General features: G+C 41.8%; 1 protein-coding gene across 1 annotated transcript in view; it reads left to right on the plus strand.

Moving 5' to 3' along the window:
• Positions 1 to 575: 575 nt before the first annotated feature.
• The window catches only part of DCBLD2 (discoidin, CUB and LCCL domain containing 2), a 136,452-nt gene continuing 113,286 nt past the window's right edge, over positions 576 to 23,741 (plus strand). The window contains exon 1 of the mRNA XM_082245307.1: positions 576 to 912. Coding sequence (XP_082101433.1) covers positions 828 to 912 — 85 coding nt within the window. The 5' untranslated portion in view covers positions 576 to 827. The remainder of the gene's footprint in view (positions 913 to 23,741) is intronic.

Consider the following 23,741-nt stretch of genomic DNA (forward strand, 5'->3'; position numbering starts at 1 on the left):
CCTGAGGAGAGGACAGTAGGGGACCCCTGAGAAGAGGACAGTGGGGGGCCCCTGAGAAGAGGACAGTGGGGGGCCCCTGAGATGAGGACAGTGAGGGACCCCTGAGATGGGGGGCCCCTGAGATGAGGACAGTGAGGGACCCCTGAGATGAGGGCAGTGGGGGACCCCTGAGAAGAGGACAGTATGGTACCCCTGAGAAGAGGACAGTGGGGGGCCCTGAGATGAGGACAGTGAGGGACCCCTGAGATGGGGGGCCCCTGAGATGAGGGCAGTGGGGGACCCCTGAGATGAGGACAGTGGGGGTCTCTGAGATGAGGACAGTGAGGGGCCCCTGAGATGAGGACAGTGAGGGGCCCCTGAGATGAGGACATTGTGGGGCCCCTCTCCTATGTCCCATGCAATGTGTTCTCCTCCTCCATACAACCACATGCAGACAGAGTGCACAGCACAGCACAGCCCTCAGCCCGGTGAAGTCGCCCAATCTGTCTGGAAAGTCGCCAAACTGGCATCCCCGGGGGACGGGAGGCCCGCCCACAGTTCCCCGCCCACAGTTAACCCCGCACTCCCCGGCCAGCTCGGGCACACACAACTTGTTGCGGCGGTGAGCCGGCGGTCAGGGCTGAAGGGGTTAAAGGGAGTCCCTCCAGCGATCCGCAGCGATCCCGGCGCCGGAAGTCCTGTGCCTGCTGCAGCCTGCGCGCGCACGGGGGATCTGCTGGGATCCGCTGAGTGATGTGATCGCAGCCCGGCAGATGGATCGGAGCTGAGCCCGGCTGTGTGTGGAGGTGGCGGGGCCCCAGTATGCATTCAGCCTGTCGGCGGCTGGGATGGAGATCGGGGGGATGCTGAGCAGGCAGATCGCCCTTCTTATTACAGGCTGCCTGCTACTCCGGGCTGCGGGGGCTCAGAACGGTGAGTGCCGGGCTTTGTATGGGGGGAGGGAGAGGGCAATCACCGGGATACTAACCTGATCACCGGGGTACAAAACTGATCATCGGCACCCCACTAACCCGATCCTCCTCTCCACTGCTTCTTCTTCTTCTTCTCTACACTTTTTACATTGTATACAATACAGAGTCCATCCACTATCATTACATTGTATACAGAGTATATCCACTATCCTCCTCATTACATTGTATACAGAGTATATCCACTATCCTCATCATTACATTGTATACAGAGTATATCCACTATCATTACATTGTATACAGAGTATATCCACTATCCTCATCATTACATTGTATACAGAGTATATCCACTATCATTACATTGTATACAGAGTATATCCACTATCCTCCTCATTACATTGTATACAGAGTATATCCACTATCCTCCTCATTACATTGTATACAGAGTATATCCACTATCCTCCTCATTACATTGTATACAGAGTATATCCACTATCCTCATCATTACATTGTATACAGAGTATATCCACTATCCTCCTCATTACATTGTATACAGAGTATATCCACTATCCTCATCATTACATTGTATACAGAGTATATCCACTATCATTACATTGTATACAGAGTATATCCACTATCCTCCTCATTACATTGTATACAGAGTATATCCACTATCCTCCTCATTACATTGTATACAGAGTATATCCACTATCCTCATCATTACATTGTATACAGAGTATATCCACTATCATTACATTGTATACAGAGTATATCCACTATCCTCCTCATTACATTGTATACAGAGTATATCCACTATCCTCCTCATTACATTGTATACAGAGTATATCCACTATCCTCCTCATTACATTGTATACAGAGTATATCCACTATCCTCCTCATTACATTGTATACAGAGTATATCCACTATCCTCCTCATTACATTGTATACAGAGTATATCCACTATCCTCATCATTACATTGTATACAGAGTATATCCACTATCCTCATCATTACATTGTATACAGAGTATATCCACTATCATCCTCATTACATTGTATACAGAGTATATCCACTATCCTCATCATTACATTGTATACAGAGTATATCCACTATCCTCCTCATTACATTGTATACAGAGTATATCCACTATCCTCATCATTACATTGTATACAGAGTATATCCACTATCATTACATTGTATACAGAGTATATCCACTATCCTCATCATTACATTGTATACAGAGTATATCCACTATCCTCATCATTACATTGTATACAGAGTATATCCACTATCCTCATCATTACATTGTATACAGAGTATATCCACTATCCTCCTCATTACATTGTATACAGAGTATATCCACTATCCTCATCATTACATTGTATACAGAGTATATCCACTATCCTCATCATTACATTGTATACAGAGTATATCCACTATCCTCATCATTACATTGTATACAGAGTATATCCACTATCCTCCTCATTACATTGTATACAGAGTATATCCACTATCCTCCTCATTACATTGTATACAGAGTATATCCACTATCCTCCTCATTACATTGTATACAGAGTATATCCACTATCCTCATCATTACATTGTATACAGAGTATATCCACTATCCTCATCATCATTACATTGTATACAGAGTATATCCACTATCATTACATTGTATACAGAGTATATCCACTATCCTCCTCATTACATTGTATACAGAGTATATCCACTATCATTACATTGTATACAGAGTATATCCACTATCCTCATCATTACATTGTATACAGAGTATATCCACTATCATTACATTGTATACAGAGTATATCCACTATCCTCCTCATTACATTGTATACAGAGTATATCCACTATCCTCCTCATTACATTGTATACAGAGTATATCCACTATCCTCTTCATTACATTGTATACAGAGTATATCCACTATCATTACATTGTATACAGAGTATATCCACTATCCTCATCATTACATTGTATACAGAGTATATCCACTATCATTACATTGTATACAGAGTATATCCACTATCCTCATCATTACATTGTATACAGAGTATATCCACTATCATTACATTGTATACAGAGTATATCCACTATCCTCCTCATTACATTGTATACAGAGTATATCCACTATCCTCCTCATTACATTGTATACAGAGTATATCCACTATCCTCATCATTACATTGTATACAGAGTATATCCACTATCATTACATTGTATACAGACTAGTATATCCACTATCATTACATTGTATACAGAGTATATCCACTATCCTCCTCATTACATTGTATACAGAGTATATCCACTATCCTCCTCATTACATTGTATACAGAGTATATCCACTATCCTCCTCATTACATTATATACTGAGTATATCCACTATCCTCCTCATTACATTGTATAAAGAGTATATCCACTATCATTACATTGTATACAGAGTATATCCACTATCCTCATCATTACATTGTATACAGAGTATATCCACTATCCTCATCATTACATTGTATACAGAGTATATCCACTATCCTCATTACATTGTATACAGAGTATATCCACTATCCTCCTCATTACATTGTATACAGAGTATATCCACTATCCTCCTCATTACATTGTATACAGAGTATATCCACTATCCTCCTCATTACATTGTATACAGAGTATATCCACTATCATTATATTGTATACAGAGTATATCCACTATCATTACATTGTATACAGAGTATATCCACTATCCTCATCATTACATTGTATACAGAGTATATCCACTATCCTCATTACATTGTATACAGAGTATATCCACTATCCTCCTCATTACATTGTATACAGAGTATATCCACTATCCTCCTCATTACATTGTATACAGAGTATATCCACTATCCTCCTCATTACATTGTATACAGAGTATATCCACTATCCTCCTCATTACATTGTATACAGAGTATATCCACTATCCTCCTCATTACATTGTATACAGAGTATATCCACTATCCTCCTCATTACATTGTATACAGAGTATATCCACTATCCTCCTCATTACATTGTATACAGAGTATATCCACTATCCTCATCAATACATTGTATACAGAGTATATCCACTATCCTCATCATTACATTGTATACAGAGTATATCCACTATCCACTATCATTACATTGTATACAGAGTATATCCACTATCATTACATTGTATACAGAGTATATCCACTATCATTACATTGTATACAGAGTATATCCACTATCATTACATTGTATACAGAGTATATCCACTATCCTCCTCATTACATTGTATACAGAGTATATCCACTATCCTCCTCATTACATTGTATACAGAGTATATCCACTATCCTCATTACATTGTATACAGAGTATATCCACTATCCTCCTCATTACATTGTATACAGAGTATATCCACTATCATTACATTGTATACAGAGTATATCCACTATCCTCATCATTGCATTGTATACAGAGTATATCCACTATCATTACATTGTATACAGAGTATATCCACTATCCTCATCATTGCATTGTATACAGAGTATATCCACTATCCTCATCATTGCATTGTATACAGAGTATATCCACTATCCTCATCATTGCATTGTATACAGAGTATATCCACTATCCTCCTCATTACATTGTATACAGAGTATATCCACTATCATTATATTGTATACAGAGTATATCCACTATCATTACATTGTATACAGAGTATATCCACTATCCTCATCATTACATTGTATACAGAGTATATCCACTATCCTCATTACATTGTATACAGAGTATATCCACTATCCTCCTCATTACATTGTATACAGAGTATATCCACTATCCTCCTCATTACATTGTATACAGAGTATATCCACTATCCTCCTCATTACATTGTATACAGAGTATATCCACTATCCTCCTCATTACATTGTATACAGAGTATATCCACTATCCTCCTCATTACATTGTATACAGAGTATATCCACTATCCTCCTCATTACATTGTATACAGAGTATATCCACTATCCTCCTCATTACATTGTATACAGAGTATATCCACTATCCTCCTCATTACATTGTATACAGAGTATATCCACTATCCTCATCAATACATTGTATACAGAGTATATCCACTATCCTCATCATTACATTGTATACAGAGTATATCCACTATCATTACATTGTATACAGAGTATATCCACTATCATTACATTGTATACAGAGTATATCCACTATCATTACATTGTATACAGAGTATATCCACTATCCTCCTCATTACATTGTATACAGAGTATATCCACTATCCTCCTCATTACATTGTATACAGAGTATATCCACTATCCTCATTACATTGTATACAGAGTATATCCACTATCCTCCTCATTACATTGTATACAGAGTATATCCACTATCATTACATTGTATACAGAGTATATCCACTATCCTCATCATTGCATTGTATACAGAGTATATCCACTATCATTACATTGTATACAGAGTATATCCACTATCCTCATCATTGCATTGTATACAGAGTATATCCACTATCCTCATCATTGCATTGTATACAGAGTATATCCACTATCATTACATTGTATACAGAGTATATCCACTATCCTCCTCATTACATTGTATACAGAGTATATCCACTATCCTCCTCATTACATTGTATACAGAGTATATCCACTATCATTACATTGTATACAGAGTATATCCACTATCCTCCTCATTACATTGTATACAGAGTATATCCACTATCCTCATCATTACATTGTGTACAGAGTATATCCACTATCATTACATTGTATACAGAGTATATCCACTATCCTCATCATTACATTGTATACAGAGTATATCCACTATCATTACATTGTATACAGAGTATATCCACTATCCTCATCATTACATTGTATACAGAGTATATCCACTATCCTCATCATTACATTGTATACAGAGTATATCCACTATCCTCATCATTACATTGTATACAGAGTATATCCACTATCCTCATCATTACATTGTATACAGAGTATATCCACTATCATTACATTGTATACAGAGTATATCCACTATCCTCATCATTACATTGTATACAGAGTATATCCACTATCCTCCTCATTACATTGTATACAGAGTATATCCACTATCATTACATTGTATACAGAGTATATCCACTATCCTCATCATTACATTGTATACAGAGTATATCCACTATCCTCATCATTACATTGTATACAGAGTATATCCACTATCCTCCTCATTACATTGTATACAGAGTATATCCACTATCCTCCTCATTACACTGTATACAGAGTATATCCACTATCCTCCTCATTACATTGTATACAGAGTATATCCACTATCCTCCTCATTACATTGTATACAGAGTATATCCACTATCCTCCTCATTACATTGTATACAGAGTATATCCACTATCCTCCTCATTACATTGTATACAGAGTATATCCACTATCCTCCTCATTACATTGTATACAGAGTATATCCACTATCCTCCTCATTACATTGTATACAGAGTATATCCACTATCCTCCTCATTACATTGTATACAGAGTATATCCACTATCCTCCTCATTACATTGTATACAGAGTATATCCACTATCCTCCTCATTACATTGTATACAGAGTATATCCACTATCCTCCTCATTACATTGTATACAGAGTATATCCACTATCCTCCTCATTACATTGTATACAGAGTATATCCACTATCCTCCTCATTACATTGTATACAGAGTATATCCACTATCCTCATCATTACATTGTATACAGAGTATATCCACTATCATTACATTGTATACAGAGTATATCCACTATCCTCATCATTACATTGTATACAGAGTATATCCACTATCCTCCTCATTACATTGTATACAGAGTATATCCACTATCCTCCTCATTACATTGTATACAGAGTATATCCACTATCATTACATTGTATACAGAGTATATCCACTATCCTCATCATTACATTGTATACAGAGTATATCCACTATCCTCATCATTACATTGTATACAGAGTATATCCACTATCATTACATTGTATACAGAGTATATCCACTATCCTCATCATTACATTGTATACAGAGTATATCCACTATCATTACATTGTATACAGAGTATATCCACTATCCTCCTCATTACATTGTATACAGAGTATATCCACTATCCTCATCATTACATTGTATACAGAGTATATCCACTATCCTCATCATTACATTGTATACAGAGTATATCCACTATCCTCACATTGTATACAGACTAGTATATCCACTATCATTACATTGTATACAGAGTATATCCACTATCCTCCTCATTACATTGTATACAGAGTATATCCACTATCCTCATCATTACATTGTATACAGAGTATATCCACTATCCTCCTCATTACATTGTATACAGAGTATATCCACTATCATTACATTGTATACAGAGTATATCCACTATCCTCATCATTACATTGTATACAGAGTATATCCACTATCCTCATCATTACATTGTATACAGAGTATATCCACTATCCTCATCATTACATTGTATACAGAGTATATCCACTATCCTCATCATTACATTGTATACAGAGTATATCCACTATCCTCCTCATTACATTGTATACAGAGTATATCCACTATCATTACATTGTATACAGAGTATATCCACTATCCTCCTCATTACATTGTATACAGAGTATATCCACTATCCTCCTCATTACATTGTATACAGAGTATATCCACTATCCTCCTCATTACATTGTATACAGAGTATATCCACTATCCTCATCAATACATTGTATACAGAGTATATCCACTATCCTCATCATTACATTGTATACAGAGTATATCCACTATCCTCCTCATTACATTGTATACAGAGTATATCCACTATCCTCATTACATTGTATACAGAGTATATCCACTATCCTCCTCATTACATTGTATACAGAGTATATCCACTATCCTCCTCATTACATTGTATACAGAGTATATCCACTATCCTCATTACATTGTATACAGAGTATATCCACTATCCTCCTCATTACATTGTATACAGAGTATATCCACTATCCTCCTCATTACATTGTATACAGAGTATATCCACTATCATTACATTGTATACAGAGTATATCCACTATCCTCATCTTTACATTGTATACAGAGTATATCCACTATCATTACATTGTATACAGAGTATATCCACTATCCTCATTACATTGTATACAGAGTATATCCACTATCCTCCTCATTACATTGTATACAGAGTATATCCACTATCCTCCTCATTACATTGTATACAGAGTATATCCACTATCCTCCTCATTACATTGTATACAGAGTATATCCACTATCCTCCTCATTGCATTGTATACAGAGTATATCCACTAGGGCTGTGCATCTTCACTTACCTCACGATTCGATGCGATTACGATTATTAGGGTCGCGATTCGATACGATTCGATTCCGCGATGCATCACGATTACTATGGGGACCCTGCTCTAAAGGGGATCTATGGGGACCCTTCTTTAAAGGGGGATCTATGGGGACCCTGCTCTAAAGGAGGATCTATGGGGAGCCTGGGCCTGCCCTAAAGGGGATCCAGGGGAACTGAGCTCTAAAGGGGGATCTATGGGGACCCTGCTCTAAAGGGGGAATCTATGGAATAGATCCCCTTTAGTGCAGGCAGGTCTCCCGTAGATCCCCCTTTAGTGCAGGGAAGGGCAGGTCTCCCGTAGATCCCCCTTTAGTGCAGGGAAGGGCAGGTCCCCCCATAGATCCCCATTTAGTGCAGGCCCCCCCTTAGCGCAGGCAGGTCCCCCCATAGATCCCATTCCCCTTTAGAGCAGGCCAGGGTCCCCTACCAATAGAGCCCCCTTGGAGCAGGCCAGGGTCCCCCTTCCACAGACCCCCCTTAGAGCAGGCCTGGCCTGCTCTAAGGGGATCTATATGGGGACCCTGGTGGTCCTGGCCTGCTCTAGGGGGATCGATGTGGGGAGGACCCCTGGCTTGGTGACTGGTCCCAACCAATAGACCCCCACCCCCCTTAGAGCAGGCCAGGGTCCCGACTCCCAAGCGACCCCCCTCCATTATAGATCCCCCATAGAAGAACACTGCAGCAGACCAGGGCCCAGCCCAGTCCCCCCCAGGGTGGATCCTCCATAAAGAACCCTTAAAACAGGCTAGGCCCCAGGGCCAGAGCAGGTCCCATCCCTTCCTGAGGTGGCCTACTGGCTACTGGCCCCCCCTCCCCCAAAGTTAAAACTTTAAAAACTTCTTCTGTTACTGTACCTTGTGTAAGTTGTGTCTCCCCTCAGTCTCTGGTCCCCTGGTCAGTCCGACTCCGGCCTCTCTCTCTCCACTGGTCCAGCAGTGGGGCCCCCCAGCTGCCTGCAACAACACGGTTCTTCCAGTGACCACCGGAGTCTCACCGCCGCACCAATTCCACAGTCCATCCCCCAGCCAGCAGAGAGATAATCTCACTGGCCAGCAGGACTCGGGAGGCTGAGCGGGACTGTCTGCAGGGGGGAGCGGCAGGCGGCGACTCCGGCCGGCGAGGCAGTGTCAGTGAGCACATGATCATCTCTGGGAGTAAAAAAAAAAAAAATCAATGATGGCAGGGCAGCGTGGCGGACCCGGCAAGAACCACTCACGGACACCGGTGTCTGTGAGCGGACACCTTGCCGATCCCTGATCCCGGGGCCAGAGAGAGCACCGATAGCTCCGCTCTCCTCTACTGCGCCGCAAGGAGGAGCTCCGTGTTCCACAAGCCCGGCCAGCGGCCCAGCGCCGCCATGTCACTTCTGTCCCCGCCCCCGGAACTGACGTCATTAGTAATCGATTTTCCAAGCACCCCGAATCGATGCAGAATCGCGAAGGGTCGCATTGCGATGCATCGATCTTCCGATTATATTGCGCAGCCCTAATATCCACTATCCTCATCATTACATTGTATACAGAGTATATCCACTATCCTCATCATTACATTGTATACAGAGTATATCCACTATCCTCATCATTACATTGTATACAGAGTATATCCACTATCCTCATCATTACATTGTATACAGAGTATATCCACTATCCTCATCATTACATTGTATACAGAGTATATCCACTATCCTCCTCATTACATTGTATACAGAGTATATCCACTATCCTCATTACATTGTATACAGAGTATATCCACTATCCTCCTCATTGCATTGTATACAGAGTATATCCACTATCATTACATTGTATACAGAGTATATCCACTATCCTCATCATTACATTGTATACAGAGTATATCCACTATCCTCCTCATTACATTGTATACAGAGTATATCCACTATCCTCATTACATTGTATACAGAGTATATCCACTATCCTCCTCATTACATTGTATACAGAGTATATCCACTATCCTCCTCATTACATTGTATACAGAGTATATCCACTATCATTACATTGTATACAGAGTATATCCACTATCCTCATCATTACATTGTATACAGAGTATATCCACTATCCTCCTCATTACATTGTATACAGAGTATATCCACTATCATCCTCATTACATTGTATACAGAGTATATCCACTATCATCCTCATTACATTGTATACAGAGTATATCCACTATCATCCTCATTACATTGTATACAGAGCATATCCACTATCCTCCTCATTGTACCCTGAGATCGGGAGACTATGGGGGGGGGGGGGGGGGGTCAGAGGACTGGAGACCACACAAGCTGATCTATATATACACATGCACACCTTTGTACACACATACCTACATATACATGCACATATATTAAATAATTTTCTATATCTGCCAAGGTGTCTAAATCCGCAATATTGGAGTTTTCTCCCATTGAATGATTCTGTGGTCATTTCACATTTAATATTCTTTTCTTCCCATTTGAGTGGTTATTTATATAGCGCTGGCTATTTACATATATAATGTACATCCACCTTCAGTACCTGCCCCAAAGGAGCTTACAATCTAAGGTCTCTAACTCCCATTCATGCACATAGAAGGGCCAAGTAACCTACCAGTATGTCTATGGCAGGGGTCTCCAATGCCTCATGGGACATGTAGTTCCACAACAGCTGGAGGGCCGTAGTTTGGAGATCCCTGGTCTATGGAGTGTATTGCTATTTATTTCTATTGAAATCCTTTGTATTTGTGATATGCCGCATTCTAATGCAATGTGTTCCTCTCAGGAGGGGAATCCCCACCGTCCCGAATAATTTTAGATATCCTAAACCTTTTGTTATTACCAATTTATATCTATTTTTGTATGTTTACTGTTTCTATTTTTTTTCTCCTTTTTATAATCCCAGGTTCACATTTGTTCATGTGCATTTTTATACATTTTCTTTTGTGCGCTTTTTTGCTTTATGCACTTGACCAGCAACAAATATTTATCTCCTGTCTGTCTAGGGGAGGAAAAATGGTCAGAAACATGTTTAAAATGCATATACATGCATTTTTAACGCAATTCCATTAAAGGATACGTTCACCTTTCAGAACTTAAGTTCTAAGTTAAGTAATAAGTTATAACTTCTACCCAAAATTTGGGTGTAACATGCTCCAGACCCCCCACCCCCAGATTTCCCCATCCTGTGACAGCAGGTAGGGGATCTTCTCCCCACACCCGCTGTCTCATTATGGGCTCCACCCACACAGCCACGTCATTTATTTACAGTGATCTGTGAATGTTATTCACCATGAATGAGAGAACTACAAGTACTGTCACCTACTGCGGCTGACACTTGTAGTTCTCAAACTGCGAGGACGCTGATGAGCATTCTTGTAGTTCATTTCCAAGCCCTGCAGCTTGTAAACAGTCAGCCTGTATCAGAAGTATGGGCTGAAAGCTGCAGGGCTTGTCTGCAGGAGGCTGACATTGCAACCCTCATCCGCTAATTACAGCTGCAATGCTTTCCAGGCTTCTGAGGGAAAAACGAATAAATACACTTTTTTTTTTTTTCCCGCTTTTATTATTTTTCCTCAAAAGGTAAACTTCGCCTTTAAAGTCTATGGGGCCAAAGTTGTAGCAAGTCATACAAAAGGACGACAGGCAGAATTTTCAAAAACAGAATAGCGAAAACCGCATAGATGGATGTGAACCGCCGCCGTAGAAAAAAAAAAATGGGGTTCTTCTTGTCGTGCAATAGACAAAGATAGGCAAAAAAATTGCACAGGTGTGAACAGGGGCTTGGTCTGCCCTCTACTTCATCACACTGAATGGCACCCACTTCCCAGAGTCTCTGTTCTCATAAACTGACCATTCAATCTGCAAACTTTGGCAGGTTTTTGAAGAACAACTGGTCCGCTGTGCGTGGGGCGCAGCCTGGCCGAGGATGGGTCCGCTGTGCGTGGGGCGCAGCCTGGCCGAGGATGGGTCCGCTGTGCGTGGGGCGCAGCCTGGCCGAGGATGGGTCCGCTGTGCGTGGGGCGCAGCCGGGCCGAAAAAGTGTGTGGTGGGCGCAGCCAGGCCGAGGATGTGTCCGCTGTGCGGGGGGGGGGGGTGCAGCCGGGCCGAGGAAGTGTCCGCTGTGCGGGGGGGGTGTGCCAGCCGGGCCGAGGATGGGTCCGCTGTGTAGGGGGGTGCGCAGCCGGGCCGAGGATGGGTCCGCTGTGCGGCAGGGGGTGCGCAGCCGGGCCGAGGATGGGTCCGCTGTGCGGGGGGGCGCAGCCGGGCCAAGGACGTGTCTGCTGTGCGGGGGGGGGGGTGCAGCCGGGCCGAGGAAGTGTCCGCTGTGCGGGGGGGGTGTGCCAGCAGGGCCGAGGATGGGTCCGCTGTGTAGGGGGGTGCGCAGCCGGGCCGAGGATGGGTCCGCTGTGCGGCAGGGGGTGCGCAGCCGGGCCGAGGATGGGTCCGCTGTGTGAGGGGGGGGGCGCAGCCAGGCAGAGGATGTGTCCGCTGTGCTGGGGGGGGCACAGCTGGGCCGAGGACGTGTCTGCTGTGCAGGGGAAGGGGCCGTTGTGTGGGTATATTGACAACCAGTGCGGCTGGTTGTCAAAGTACAATAGCTGCAGCAAGAAATGTGTTTATTCGTGCTGTATAACAATAGAGGAACCTCAGGATTTTTTTTATCTTGCTGCCTGAAGGAAAAAAAACACATTTCTTCTTCTGTTCTCCTCTCACTGTCCTCACTCTGCATTGCCCCCCATTCTTTAATTTTTCTGTGGCAGTCCCCCGTTTTCCTAGATTTTCAGTGCTAACATCTGCATCATCCAATCCTCCTCTCCCTGCATGCTACATTTCATTTTTATTATCTATTAGTATCCTTTTGGGAGTTCAAAGTAATGTTTATTGCTAAGCTGGCAATTAAATTGTGGAAAAAAAATTCAATTTCTATGTGTCCTGCTAGGCTGTATAATGCTACGTGATCATCTGCGGCTGAATCATTATTCCCGTTTTACTCACCGGCAACATGACAATGGAAATCTTTATAAAATCAAATGGTGAATCTGATGTTTTCTGTGACTTTTATATATTAAGTTAAATATGTAATTTCTCCACCTCCACCGCTCTGAGATTCCTATCTGATTACCTACCTTGGCTGGGTTCTTCAATTGCAGGATTCGGTGCTCACATTTTGCATTTACAGCTGAAAGATTGTAATTTGCGGGTTGATTGGTTGCTGTGTACCCTGCAGGACCTTTTTACTCTGTATTGATCAGCCTTGTCCTGGTGTGAACCCGTGTGTTTGATACTCCCAATCCATGTGTGTATAGTGATTCAATTACAATGGAGTTATTTCTGTTTATAGTCATCCTGGGGATGTATAATTATATCTGTCTTCCAGTTATTGCCCATCATTTAGTATCTTCTTATTGGTGAATTTAGAAGACTGTGGTTGGCAGAGATATATATTGTCGTAATCCGTGCCGTAGAACCGCAGGACCCTGATGCTGATTATATTGGAACTCTCTCGTACAGAAAATCAGACAATTCAAATGAGCCTGTATTGTGCTGTTTTGTATACATTTGGGTACAATTGTATCTCAGCCTTTGTAAATCTACCCGACACTAAAATATCATGGAATAAAGGGGGTGTAAAGAAAATGGCATTGCAGCTTTCTCCGTGCAGAGCACAATGTAAGCATGCAGCTCCTACATTAGGAGGAAGAGCGATTTTATATTTCACTGCCTTGCTGTCATGGGCTCAGGAGCATCCTCGGATTACGGTACCAAAATAAAGAATTGATCAAGATTTTGTTTCATCTGAAGGATCAATACTGCTGGCAAAGCAGAGTTCCACCCAAAAGTGGAGGTTCCACTTTAAGGATTCCAGACCCCCTTACATGCCACATTGGGCTTGTCATTTTTTTTTTTTTGGGGGGGAGCAGGTACCAAGATTTGCCAGGTACCACCAGCTCCCACTTCTCCTCTCCCCCCCTCCCTCCCTGCAATCTTGTGGGACACGTCGCAGGTCCCAGAATATTGCTCAGCCATTCAGAATGCGTGGCTCGCGCATGCGCAGTCCCCACCCGGCTGTGAAGCCACAAGCTGTCACAGCAAGGTGACCACACTAGTAATGCTGGGGAGAGCCGAGGGAGAGAACTGAGGCTTCGGGTGGCCGCATCACTGGACCGTGGGACAAAAAAATCAACAGCTATGCTTTTTGTAGCTGCTGACTTTTAACCACTTTACCACTAGAGCATTTTGCTGTCTTACGTCTGGGCCACTTTTTGCGATTCGGCACTGTGCGACTTTAACTGACAATTGCGCGGTCATGCGACGCCGTACCCAAACGAAATTTACGTCCTTTTTTTCCCACAAACAGAGCTTTCTTTTGGTGGTATTTGATAGAGCTGCACGATTCTGGCCAAAATGAGAATCACGATTTTCTTGCTTGGAATAAAGATCACGATTCTCTGTGTAACAAAAAAAAAAATTGGGATAACTTTACTGTTACGTTTTTTTTTTTTATTCATTAAAATCTATTAATTGCATTTGAAAGACTGCTGCGCAAATACAGTGTGACATAAAATATTACAAAAATCGCCATTTTATTCTGTAGGGTCTCTGCTAAAAAAATATATAAAATGTTTGGGGGTTCTAAGTACTTTTCTAGCAAAAAAAAACTGATTTTAACTTGCAAGCAACAAGTGTCAGAAAAAGATCCAGTCTTTAAGAGGTTAAACTTCCTTTCTCCCTGGCAGAGGGAAGGAAAAGATACAATGTAATCATTTTTGTTTATAGTTACTGGGAGACTTAATGCTGATAGGCATTTGCCGGGAGGCTTTTTTTTTTTTTTTTTTTTTTTTTTTTTTTCCACAGCTGTTCTCTCTGCTATGCAAAGAATCGAGCATATTTCAGGTTTAGATCGTCAGGGGGGGTGAATCGAGATCGCGATTTTCATACGATTAATCGTGCAGCTCTAGTATTTGATCACCTGTGCGATTTTTTTTTTTTTTTTTTTTCTCTCTCTTTCTGCGCTATAAACAAAAGCGTCAATTTTGCAAAAATAATATTTTTTTCACATTTTTTTTTATATGAAATTCCCCCAAAAAAATGTAAAAATCTAAATTTTTTTAACATTTTAGGCCAATTTGTTTTATGCTACATATGTTTGGTAAAAAAATCGCAAAAAGCGTATTTTGATTGGTTTGCGCAAAAGTTATTGCGTTTACTAACTAAGGGAAAGATTTTTGTCATTTTTGGTGTTTTTTTTTTTTTTTTTTTTAACGCGTAATGGCGGCGATCTGCGATTTTTTTTTTTTTTTTTTGCGGTATTGCGGCGGACAGATCTGACCCTTCACTGACATTTTTGACACTTTTTTGGGGTTACCAGTGACATTACTGCAGTAATCAGTGCTATACATATGCACGGTTACTGCAAAATGACACTGGCAGGGAAGGGGTTAACTTTATTGGGGAAGGAGGGGTTAAGTGTGTCCCTAGGGGCGTGCTTCTTACTGTGATTGGACATGGCTACTGGTGTAGGAACAGTGATCAACGGTCCTACATAGTAGAACCGTATGATCACCATTCCTACACAGGGGAGAATGACAGGCGGCTTGTTTACATTAGCCGCCTGCCTTTCTCCCTTCACGGCGGTCGGCAACCGGTTAATAAACACAGAAATGGTTGGAGTTCTGCTTTAAAGTGATTGTTACCCCTTACATGTACCAGTAAACTGACGATCCTCTGGTGATACAGAACCTCTGGTTAAACAAATGCTCCTACCTGTAAAACCTTATACCTATAAACAGTTGTACCTGTTTATCTGCAGTCGTCTTCTTCTACGTCCTTTCAAAGTACATAATTTATACATCTTGTTTGAGCTGTCAGATAAAAGGGAGCTGTAATTACTCTGCAGAGCTCAGTTTGAAGATCTCTGAGAGCTGATTGCAGGAAAGGGAAACGCCACCCTGCACACAGGAACAGAGCTGAGGCTGTCAATCAGCTGTTGCTCCCTCCCCTGTCACCTTTTTTCTCTTGGTATTATGACAACTTCCAGAAGTGATTCATACTGATGGCAGAGGAACGAAGCAGGACATAGAAATGACACCTAGTGCTCTTAATTGAGACAAGTACACGCTATAGAGCATATGTGTATAACACAATGCCTGTGGGCTGAATCCAGCCCACTGGGTCATTTCATGTGGACTTCGCACTTCTCCTGCACCTTCCTTGTCTCAGCCCACACCTTGTCTCAGCAGTCGGCATCAGAGAGTCCTTTGCCAGATCCTGTACTTCTCCATGCAGCCTCAGAGACTTGTCTTTGTATCAGCAATTTGCACAGGAGAGGAGGACAGAACTCCTGCTACAGATCCTGCATCTCTCGGTGCAGCTGCAGCGCCCTCTTGTCTCCCTCCTCCTCTGGGCTCAGCATTCAGCAGACTCTGCCAGCTGACTCCAGTCCTACTCCAGACCCTGCACTTTCTGCTTCCCAGCTTCTTCCCGGCAGCAGCACAAGGTAAGGGGGGATGCACTCTGATGTAAGGGAGGGTGGGGGACTCTTGACATCTTGTCTTACAGATACAACCAACCCTTTGAGGGCAACCAAAATGCTGATGCAGCCTGCGATGAAATGGAGTTTGACACCCTGCGTATAGAGGAATATGCTTTCTTCATATTGCATGTCTGAGTTTACAGACATTTTTGGAGAAAGTTATTTTTATGTCCTTAGCCTGTTGCTAACTGGGATGCCAATTCTTTACGATGAACCTTGGGGCCTCATACACACTGGACGTTCTAAAAAACGCCAGCAGCTTTGTAGTGAGTTTTTCAGCGTTTTTTTTTTTTAGCTTTTTTGCATTAGCGATTTTTTTTTTTTTTTTTTTTTGAGTTTTTAGCTAAAAATCACCTCTGCTATTTTAGTGTCTCCCACTTTCCCACAATGCAACGCTTGCCAGAATTGCATCGCATGGGTGTTCACACCCATGTGATAAGATTTAGGTGTGGGGGGAAAAGGGTCCTACAACATTTTGGTGCAAATGAGGACCCTTTTTTTTTTTTTTTGTTTTCCCCAGCATCAAAATCACATCTCATTGGTGTGAACACCCATGCGATGCGATTCTATCAAGATCACTGCATTTTGCAATCTGTTTTGGGGTATCATTCATGGAACATTAGGCCTCGTTCACATTGGGTAGATATGACATGTGAGTTGACATGTCAAATCGCATGCCAAATCAGAGCCTATTGCCGGCAACGTCACTACTGTCCGAATTGGTGCAACCCTGACTTTGCGGCGCCTCACCGATTCCCCAAAGTAGTTTCTGCACTACTTTTGGCGACTTCAGGGCGATTTCAATAGACATCTGTGCATGAACCCGTACCGATGTCTGTCAAATTGCCCCCAAAGTTGCACTGACATTCGAGTTTGAAATTGTGCGGGTTCAGCTGAATGATTTCAATCCCGCCCTCGGTGTGAACTGGTGCCATTGCCAGCAATAGACTCAGATTTGACATGCGATTCAACATGGCAAATCACATGTCAAATCAGCACAATGTTAACAGGGCTTCATGTTCCATGAATTATACCCCGAAACAGATTGCAAAATGCAGAGCACTTGCCAGAATCGCATCGCACGGGTGTTCACAGTGGAATTTTTAAATAATATTTCCCCAGACATCGACATTTTGGCACCTATGGGCTACACATCCACTTTCTGTTTGCGCTAAGGTTATTTCTCCTTTCCATTGTCGTGCCCTGCAAATCGCACTAGTGTGAACAGGGGAAGTCTACTTTAATTTCAGCTCCTTTAACCACTTCAGCCCTGGAAGGTTGTACCCCCTTAATGACCAGGCTATTTTTTGCAATTCGTCACTGCGTTACTTAAAGGTTCCCGACCCCTGAAATATAGTGTATGCCTCTCACAGAATTACATTTGAAAATATGTGGTATTTGTGGCTCTCTCAGCCAAAAAGGTTCCCGACCCCTGCCTTAAAGTGTATCACAATCCAGGACTAAAATGTAGTAAATCCCAGTTTATTAGTCCCTGGTGTAGTGGATGCAATATTTTATTTTTCAAGCTTTTTGTTATTTATTATTTTTTCATTTTCCTTCTGGTAATCCTGTGATGGAAGATGACATTGAAATAAATGAATTGTGCTTCCTGATGACTGTCCTGGATTCCCTCCACACACAGAGTCATGGGATAGGAGGCTGCATCACTATGACCTTTACGCCTCTTTTACACGGGCGTTCCGTATGTCCGTATATCACCCCATCAGTTTGCGGATGATATACGGACATAATGCATGTCAACGGGATTGTGGATGTCAGCGGATGACCATCCGCTGACATCCGATTTTCGTCCTTTCAGTTCTGTTCCCTTTTTTGGAACGGAACAGAACCCTATTTTTCTTCTGTTTTAAAAAACGGAAAGGACGCAAAATCGGATGTCAGCAGTGTCATCCACTGACATCTGCAATCCCCATACACATACATTATGTCCGCATATCATCCGCAAACGGATGGGATGATATGCGGACATACGGACCGGATGACACAAGTGTCACCTGTGTCCATGAAAAAAAAAGTGCATTGACTGAAATTCATCAGCCAATGTATTGGTTGTGCTCTCCCATTTATTGTATGTACATCCCATAGGTGGTGTATGGAAGGACCCCGCAGTTTTGTTTCTGAACACGCTGACTCTCATTATTATCACATGTGTTGACCTAACATGGTTTGTCAAGTGTCAAGTTAGCTGAATGGGATTAATGTGTTCTCAGGACTAGGACTGTATTGATTTCTCAACTCCCAGACAGTGACCAGATTGTCAGACACTCTCTTAGCGAATCTCCGGCTTTTTGCATTTTGTCTCTGGGGGGGGGGGGGGGGGGAATGACATGGTGAGTGTGTGAACCTTCTGTTACATTCAGAACCCAAATGCTTGCCTTATACCAACCTTACTCTATTGTACAAATAGATTGCTGTCCATTGCTGGGAATTTGGATTATTGGATAGTTTGGTTTTAAACTTCCAATTCTGACACTTTGCTCCTACTTGTAAAAATCTACTTTTTTTTTCTTCTCTAGAAAATTACTTTAAACCGCTAAACATAAATTAAATATAAAATTTTTTCCTTTGCAGAGATCCTAGAGAATAAAATGGCAATTTTTGCAATTTTTTTTATGTCGCACCGTATTTGCGCAGCGGTTTTTCAAACACATTTTTTTGGGGGGGAAAAAATACACGCTTTAATGAATTAAACAAAACACAATAGTTACCGCAATTTTTTTGTATAATGTGAAAGATGTTACGCAGAGTAAATAGATACCAAACATGTCATGTTTTTAAATTCAGTCTGCCCGTGGAATGGTGGCAAACTATGGTGCCTAAAATTTCCCCATAGGTGTCACCTTTAAACACCTTTACAGCTTACCAGTTTAGAATTATGCAGAAGCTGTGGTGCTAGAATTATTGCTCTCGCTTTAACGTTTGCGGCGATATCTAACGTGTGGTGCAATCGCCGTTTACATTTGTATGCAGGTGTAGCATTAAAAAAAAAAAAAAAAAAAAGTTTCTCCGCTAGGATGTAAATAATAGGCTGCAGCCTACCTCACATATTACCCAAAAGGAGTATGCAAGCAAAAAATGTAGGGAGGGATAGGTGGTGCTGCCTGGGGGACAAGCTAAAGTGTGTCAAAACAGTAGGTGAAAATATGTGAAAACCTCTAGGGATAGTGCATAAGATCTGACAAATATCAATAATAAGAAATACAGTGAGAAATTGCAACACAAATAAAGTGCTTAGGTGCAAAAAATACATATATAAACCCAAAAAGAAAAGTGACTAAGTGCCAAATAAGTGACAATATGTGTGAAAAAAAATTATTCCACATGTAAATGTGTGTAAAAACAAAAAACAAAAAAACGCTTTCAATAAATAGGTCCATAACTCAAATGAAGTCCATCAGAGGGGAAAAAATAAAAAAGATATAGATATAGATATAGATTATGTAAAAAGCTATATAAATAAAATAAATTATAACAAAGTGCAGATGATTTTCCATTCTTCAGTGATAAACCATGATTGTGGACACTCGTGCTCCCTCCTCTCTCCCAGGTCCGCACTCACCAGAGAGAAGAAACCCTGCAAGGGTAATGAGCATCAATCAGACTGAATATGGCTTCCCCAATACGTACCCAAAAGTAAAGACCTCGGATATTTGGACCCCAAACACCAATCTCTTAGTACTTAGTTACCACAGGTATGCAGAAGTGGAAACAAACGTCTCCTAGTGTAAATCCATTAAAAGGTAGATAATTTACTCCAACAGTAGTAAATACACTCAAACAAGGGAAATTTAACTGGTAAAACAGTAATTCCGCAACGCCGTGCATTCCACGGACCGGAGTGCACAATCGGAAGTGACCAATAGCTTGATAATGCTTTGTTAGTAGATGGCCCTGCACCTCTTGAACACGGGTCTGTGCCTTGTTGGTAGATGACCCTGAACCTCTTGAACACGGGTCTGTGCCTTGTTGGTAGATAGCCCTGTACCTCTTGAACATGGGTCTGTGCCTTGTTAGTAGATAGACCTGTACCTCTTGAACATGGGTCTGTGCCTTGTTGGTAGATAGACCTGCACCTCTTGAACATGGGCCTGTGCCTTGTTGGTAGATAGCCCTGTACCTCTTGAACATGGGTCTGTGCCTTGTTGGTAGATGGCCCTGTACCTCTTGAACATGGGTCTGTGCCTTGTTGGTAGATGGCCCTGTACCTCTTGAACATGGGTCTGTGCCTTGTTAATAGATAGACCTGCACCTCTTGAACATGGGCCTGTGCCTTGTTGGTAGAAAGCCCTGTACCTCTTGAACATGGGTCTGTGCCTTGTTGGTAGATGGCCCTGTAACTCTTGAACATGGGCCTGTGCCTTGTTAGTAGATAGCCCTGTACCTCTTGAACATGGGCCTGTGCCTTGTTGGTAGAAAGCCCTGTACCTCTTGAACATGGGTCTGTGCCTTGTTGGTAGATGGCCCTGTAACTCTTGAACATGGGCCTGTGCCTTGTTAGTAGATAGCCCTGTACCTCTTGAACATGGGTCTGTGCCTTGTTAGTAGATAGCCCTGTACCTCTTGAACATGGGTCTGTGCCTTGTTGGTAGAAAGCCCTGCACCTCTTGAACATGGGCCTGTGCCTTGTTAGTAGATAGCCCTGTACCTCTTGAACATGGGTCTGTGCCTTGTTAGTAGATAGCCCTGTACCTCTTGAACATGGGTCTGTGCCTTGTTAGTAGATAGCCCTGTACCTCTTGAACATGGGCCTGTGCCTTGTTAGTAGATAGACCTGCACCTCTTGAACATGGGTCTGTGCCTTGTTGGTAGATGGCCCTGCACCTCTTGAACATGGGTCTGTGCCTTGTTGGTAGATGGCCCTGCACCTCTTGAACATGGGTCTGTGCCTTGTTAGTAGATAGACCTGCACCTCTTGAACATGGGTCTGTGCCTTGTTGGTAGATGGCCCTGCACCTCTTGAACATGGGTCTGTGCCTTGTTGGTAGATGGCCCTGCACCTCTTGAACATGGGTCTGTGCCCTCAACAGTCCACCAGATGGGATGGTCAAAACAATGCCCATTCAGGGTGTTTGCAGAGATTTCCTATTTTCCTTATGGTGTTTACAGTTTGAGCAATAAATATAAAAAGTACAGTTTTTGGGCTCCCCTATATTTTTGTTTAACTTTTTATTCAATAGTTTTTGAATTTCATTCAAATTGAGAAGGTAAGAAAATATATTGCTGAGTCTCCCTTTTTTTTTTTTTTTTTTTTTTTTTTTTTTTTTTGTTACACTGACATTTTACTATATGTTGTTTTAAATTAATATGACATTAAATTCAGTATAGTTAGAATAATTGGCAAATGTCTAAAGCCAATCTCTTCCTTTTTTTTTTTTTTTTTTTTTTTTTTTTGTAGTGTATGGAGAAAATCTATACCATTTGCCATTAGTTAGGGGTTGCTGTTCTTTGCACAAATCTGAAGTCACCCGGCTAATTGGACGGGGGTTAATGCTTGTTTGACAGCAATTTCTATAGTACAATTCCAGTAAAGTTAATTTGCAAATTCAACATAACTCCAGGGACTGAGCACCATATACTTAGCAGATTGATGCAGGTCATAGAGGGCTATAAATTACACTTTTGTGTTCAGACCTCATCCAGTGATCGCTAAACTAACTTTAGTGTAATGCTTAGTAAGCAAACCTGTTCTCTCACTAAAGGGCTTCATGGTATTGAAGCACCCAGAGGCACGACTCCTTTGTCTGTTCTATCTTCCTATTGACCTAAGGGTTAACCTAAGGGTTAACAGCGTATCACCTTGGCTGACCAAGTGATTGCTTGTATGGGATTGTTTCAGAACTCCAGCCAAAAATATCAAGATTAAAACCTAATAAAAGAATCCGCATTTCACCTTCGATCGAGAGACTTCTCCTGCAGTACTTTTTTCTGCCACTAGTTGTCCTGCATCTGATAGCCAGCATTATTCGTCCCACTTCCTCTCAGCCCAGATCATCCTTAACCCATCCCCAGCTTGTGATTGGTCAGTGAAAGGAGTAGCAGTGCAGAATTTAGCTCACTTCTTATCAGCACTTGTGCTGCTTTGACTATCCCAGGCTGAGCTCTCCTGTACAGGGACTGAAAGAGGCCGATACAAGGTCAGAGTCAGGCACGGACACTGCTGTTTTTAAAAAATACATTTAATTTTACGTCTTTTATCTGCTCAGACTTCCAACTTTAATGTCTTGTTTGAATAATGGATAGAAAAAATGTCTTTTAGTCAGTTTGTCCCTAAATTACATGTAATGTCTATGGCCAGATTTGGCAAAGTAAATAGGGCAGCTGGGTTGTTCATTGAATATGCATGATGTGCGTTCTGCTGAGAAATACATAGACATTGCTACAACCTCTTTGAAATGAGAAGTCCTGCTGTTCCAGGTGAACCAACACAGTTGTGGTGTCTACTTCCAAGGCCGTGGTATGGGGTGCACGCCTTGTCCCTGCTGTAGACACATATGGAAAGAAAAAAGATTGGACGGCTGCACACCCATATGATGCATAACATTTTTTTGGACAATCATCAATAAAAATAAGACAGTTGGCATATCGGCAGGGAAGATGGGAGGTCGACGCGTTTCACACGTTAAACGTGCTTTGTGAGAGCATGTTTAACGTTTTTGATTTTGACAAAGCATGTTTAACGTGTGAAACGCGTCGACATCCCTTCTCTGCCGATATGCCCAATTGTGCCTTGTTTTTATTATTTTCCAATACATTTTTGTATGCATCATATGGGTGTGCAGCTGTCCAATCTTTTTCCTTTTCATTGCTACAACCTCCTTTCTATGCATGTATCACAG

Source organism: Pelophylax lessonae (assembly GCF_965119305.1).
Source record: "Pelophylax lessonae genome assembly, chromosome: 2".
NCBI lineage: Eukaryota > Metazoa > Chordata > Amphibia > Anura > Ranidae > Pelophylax > Pelophylax lessonae.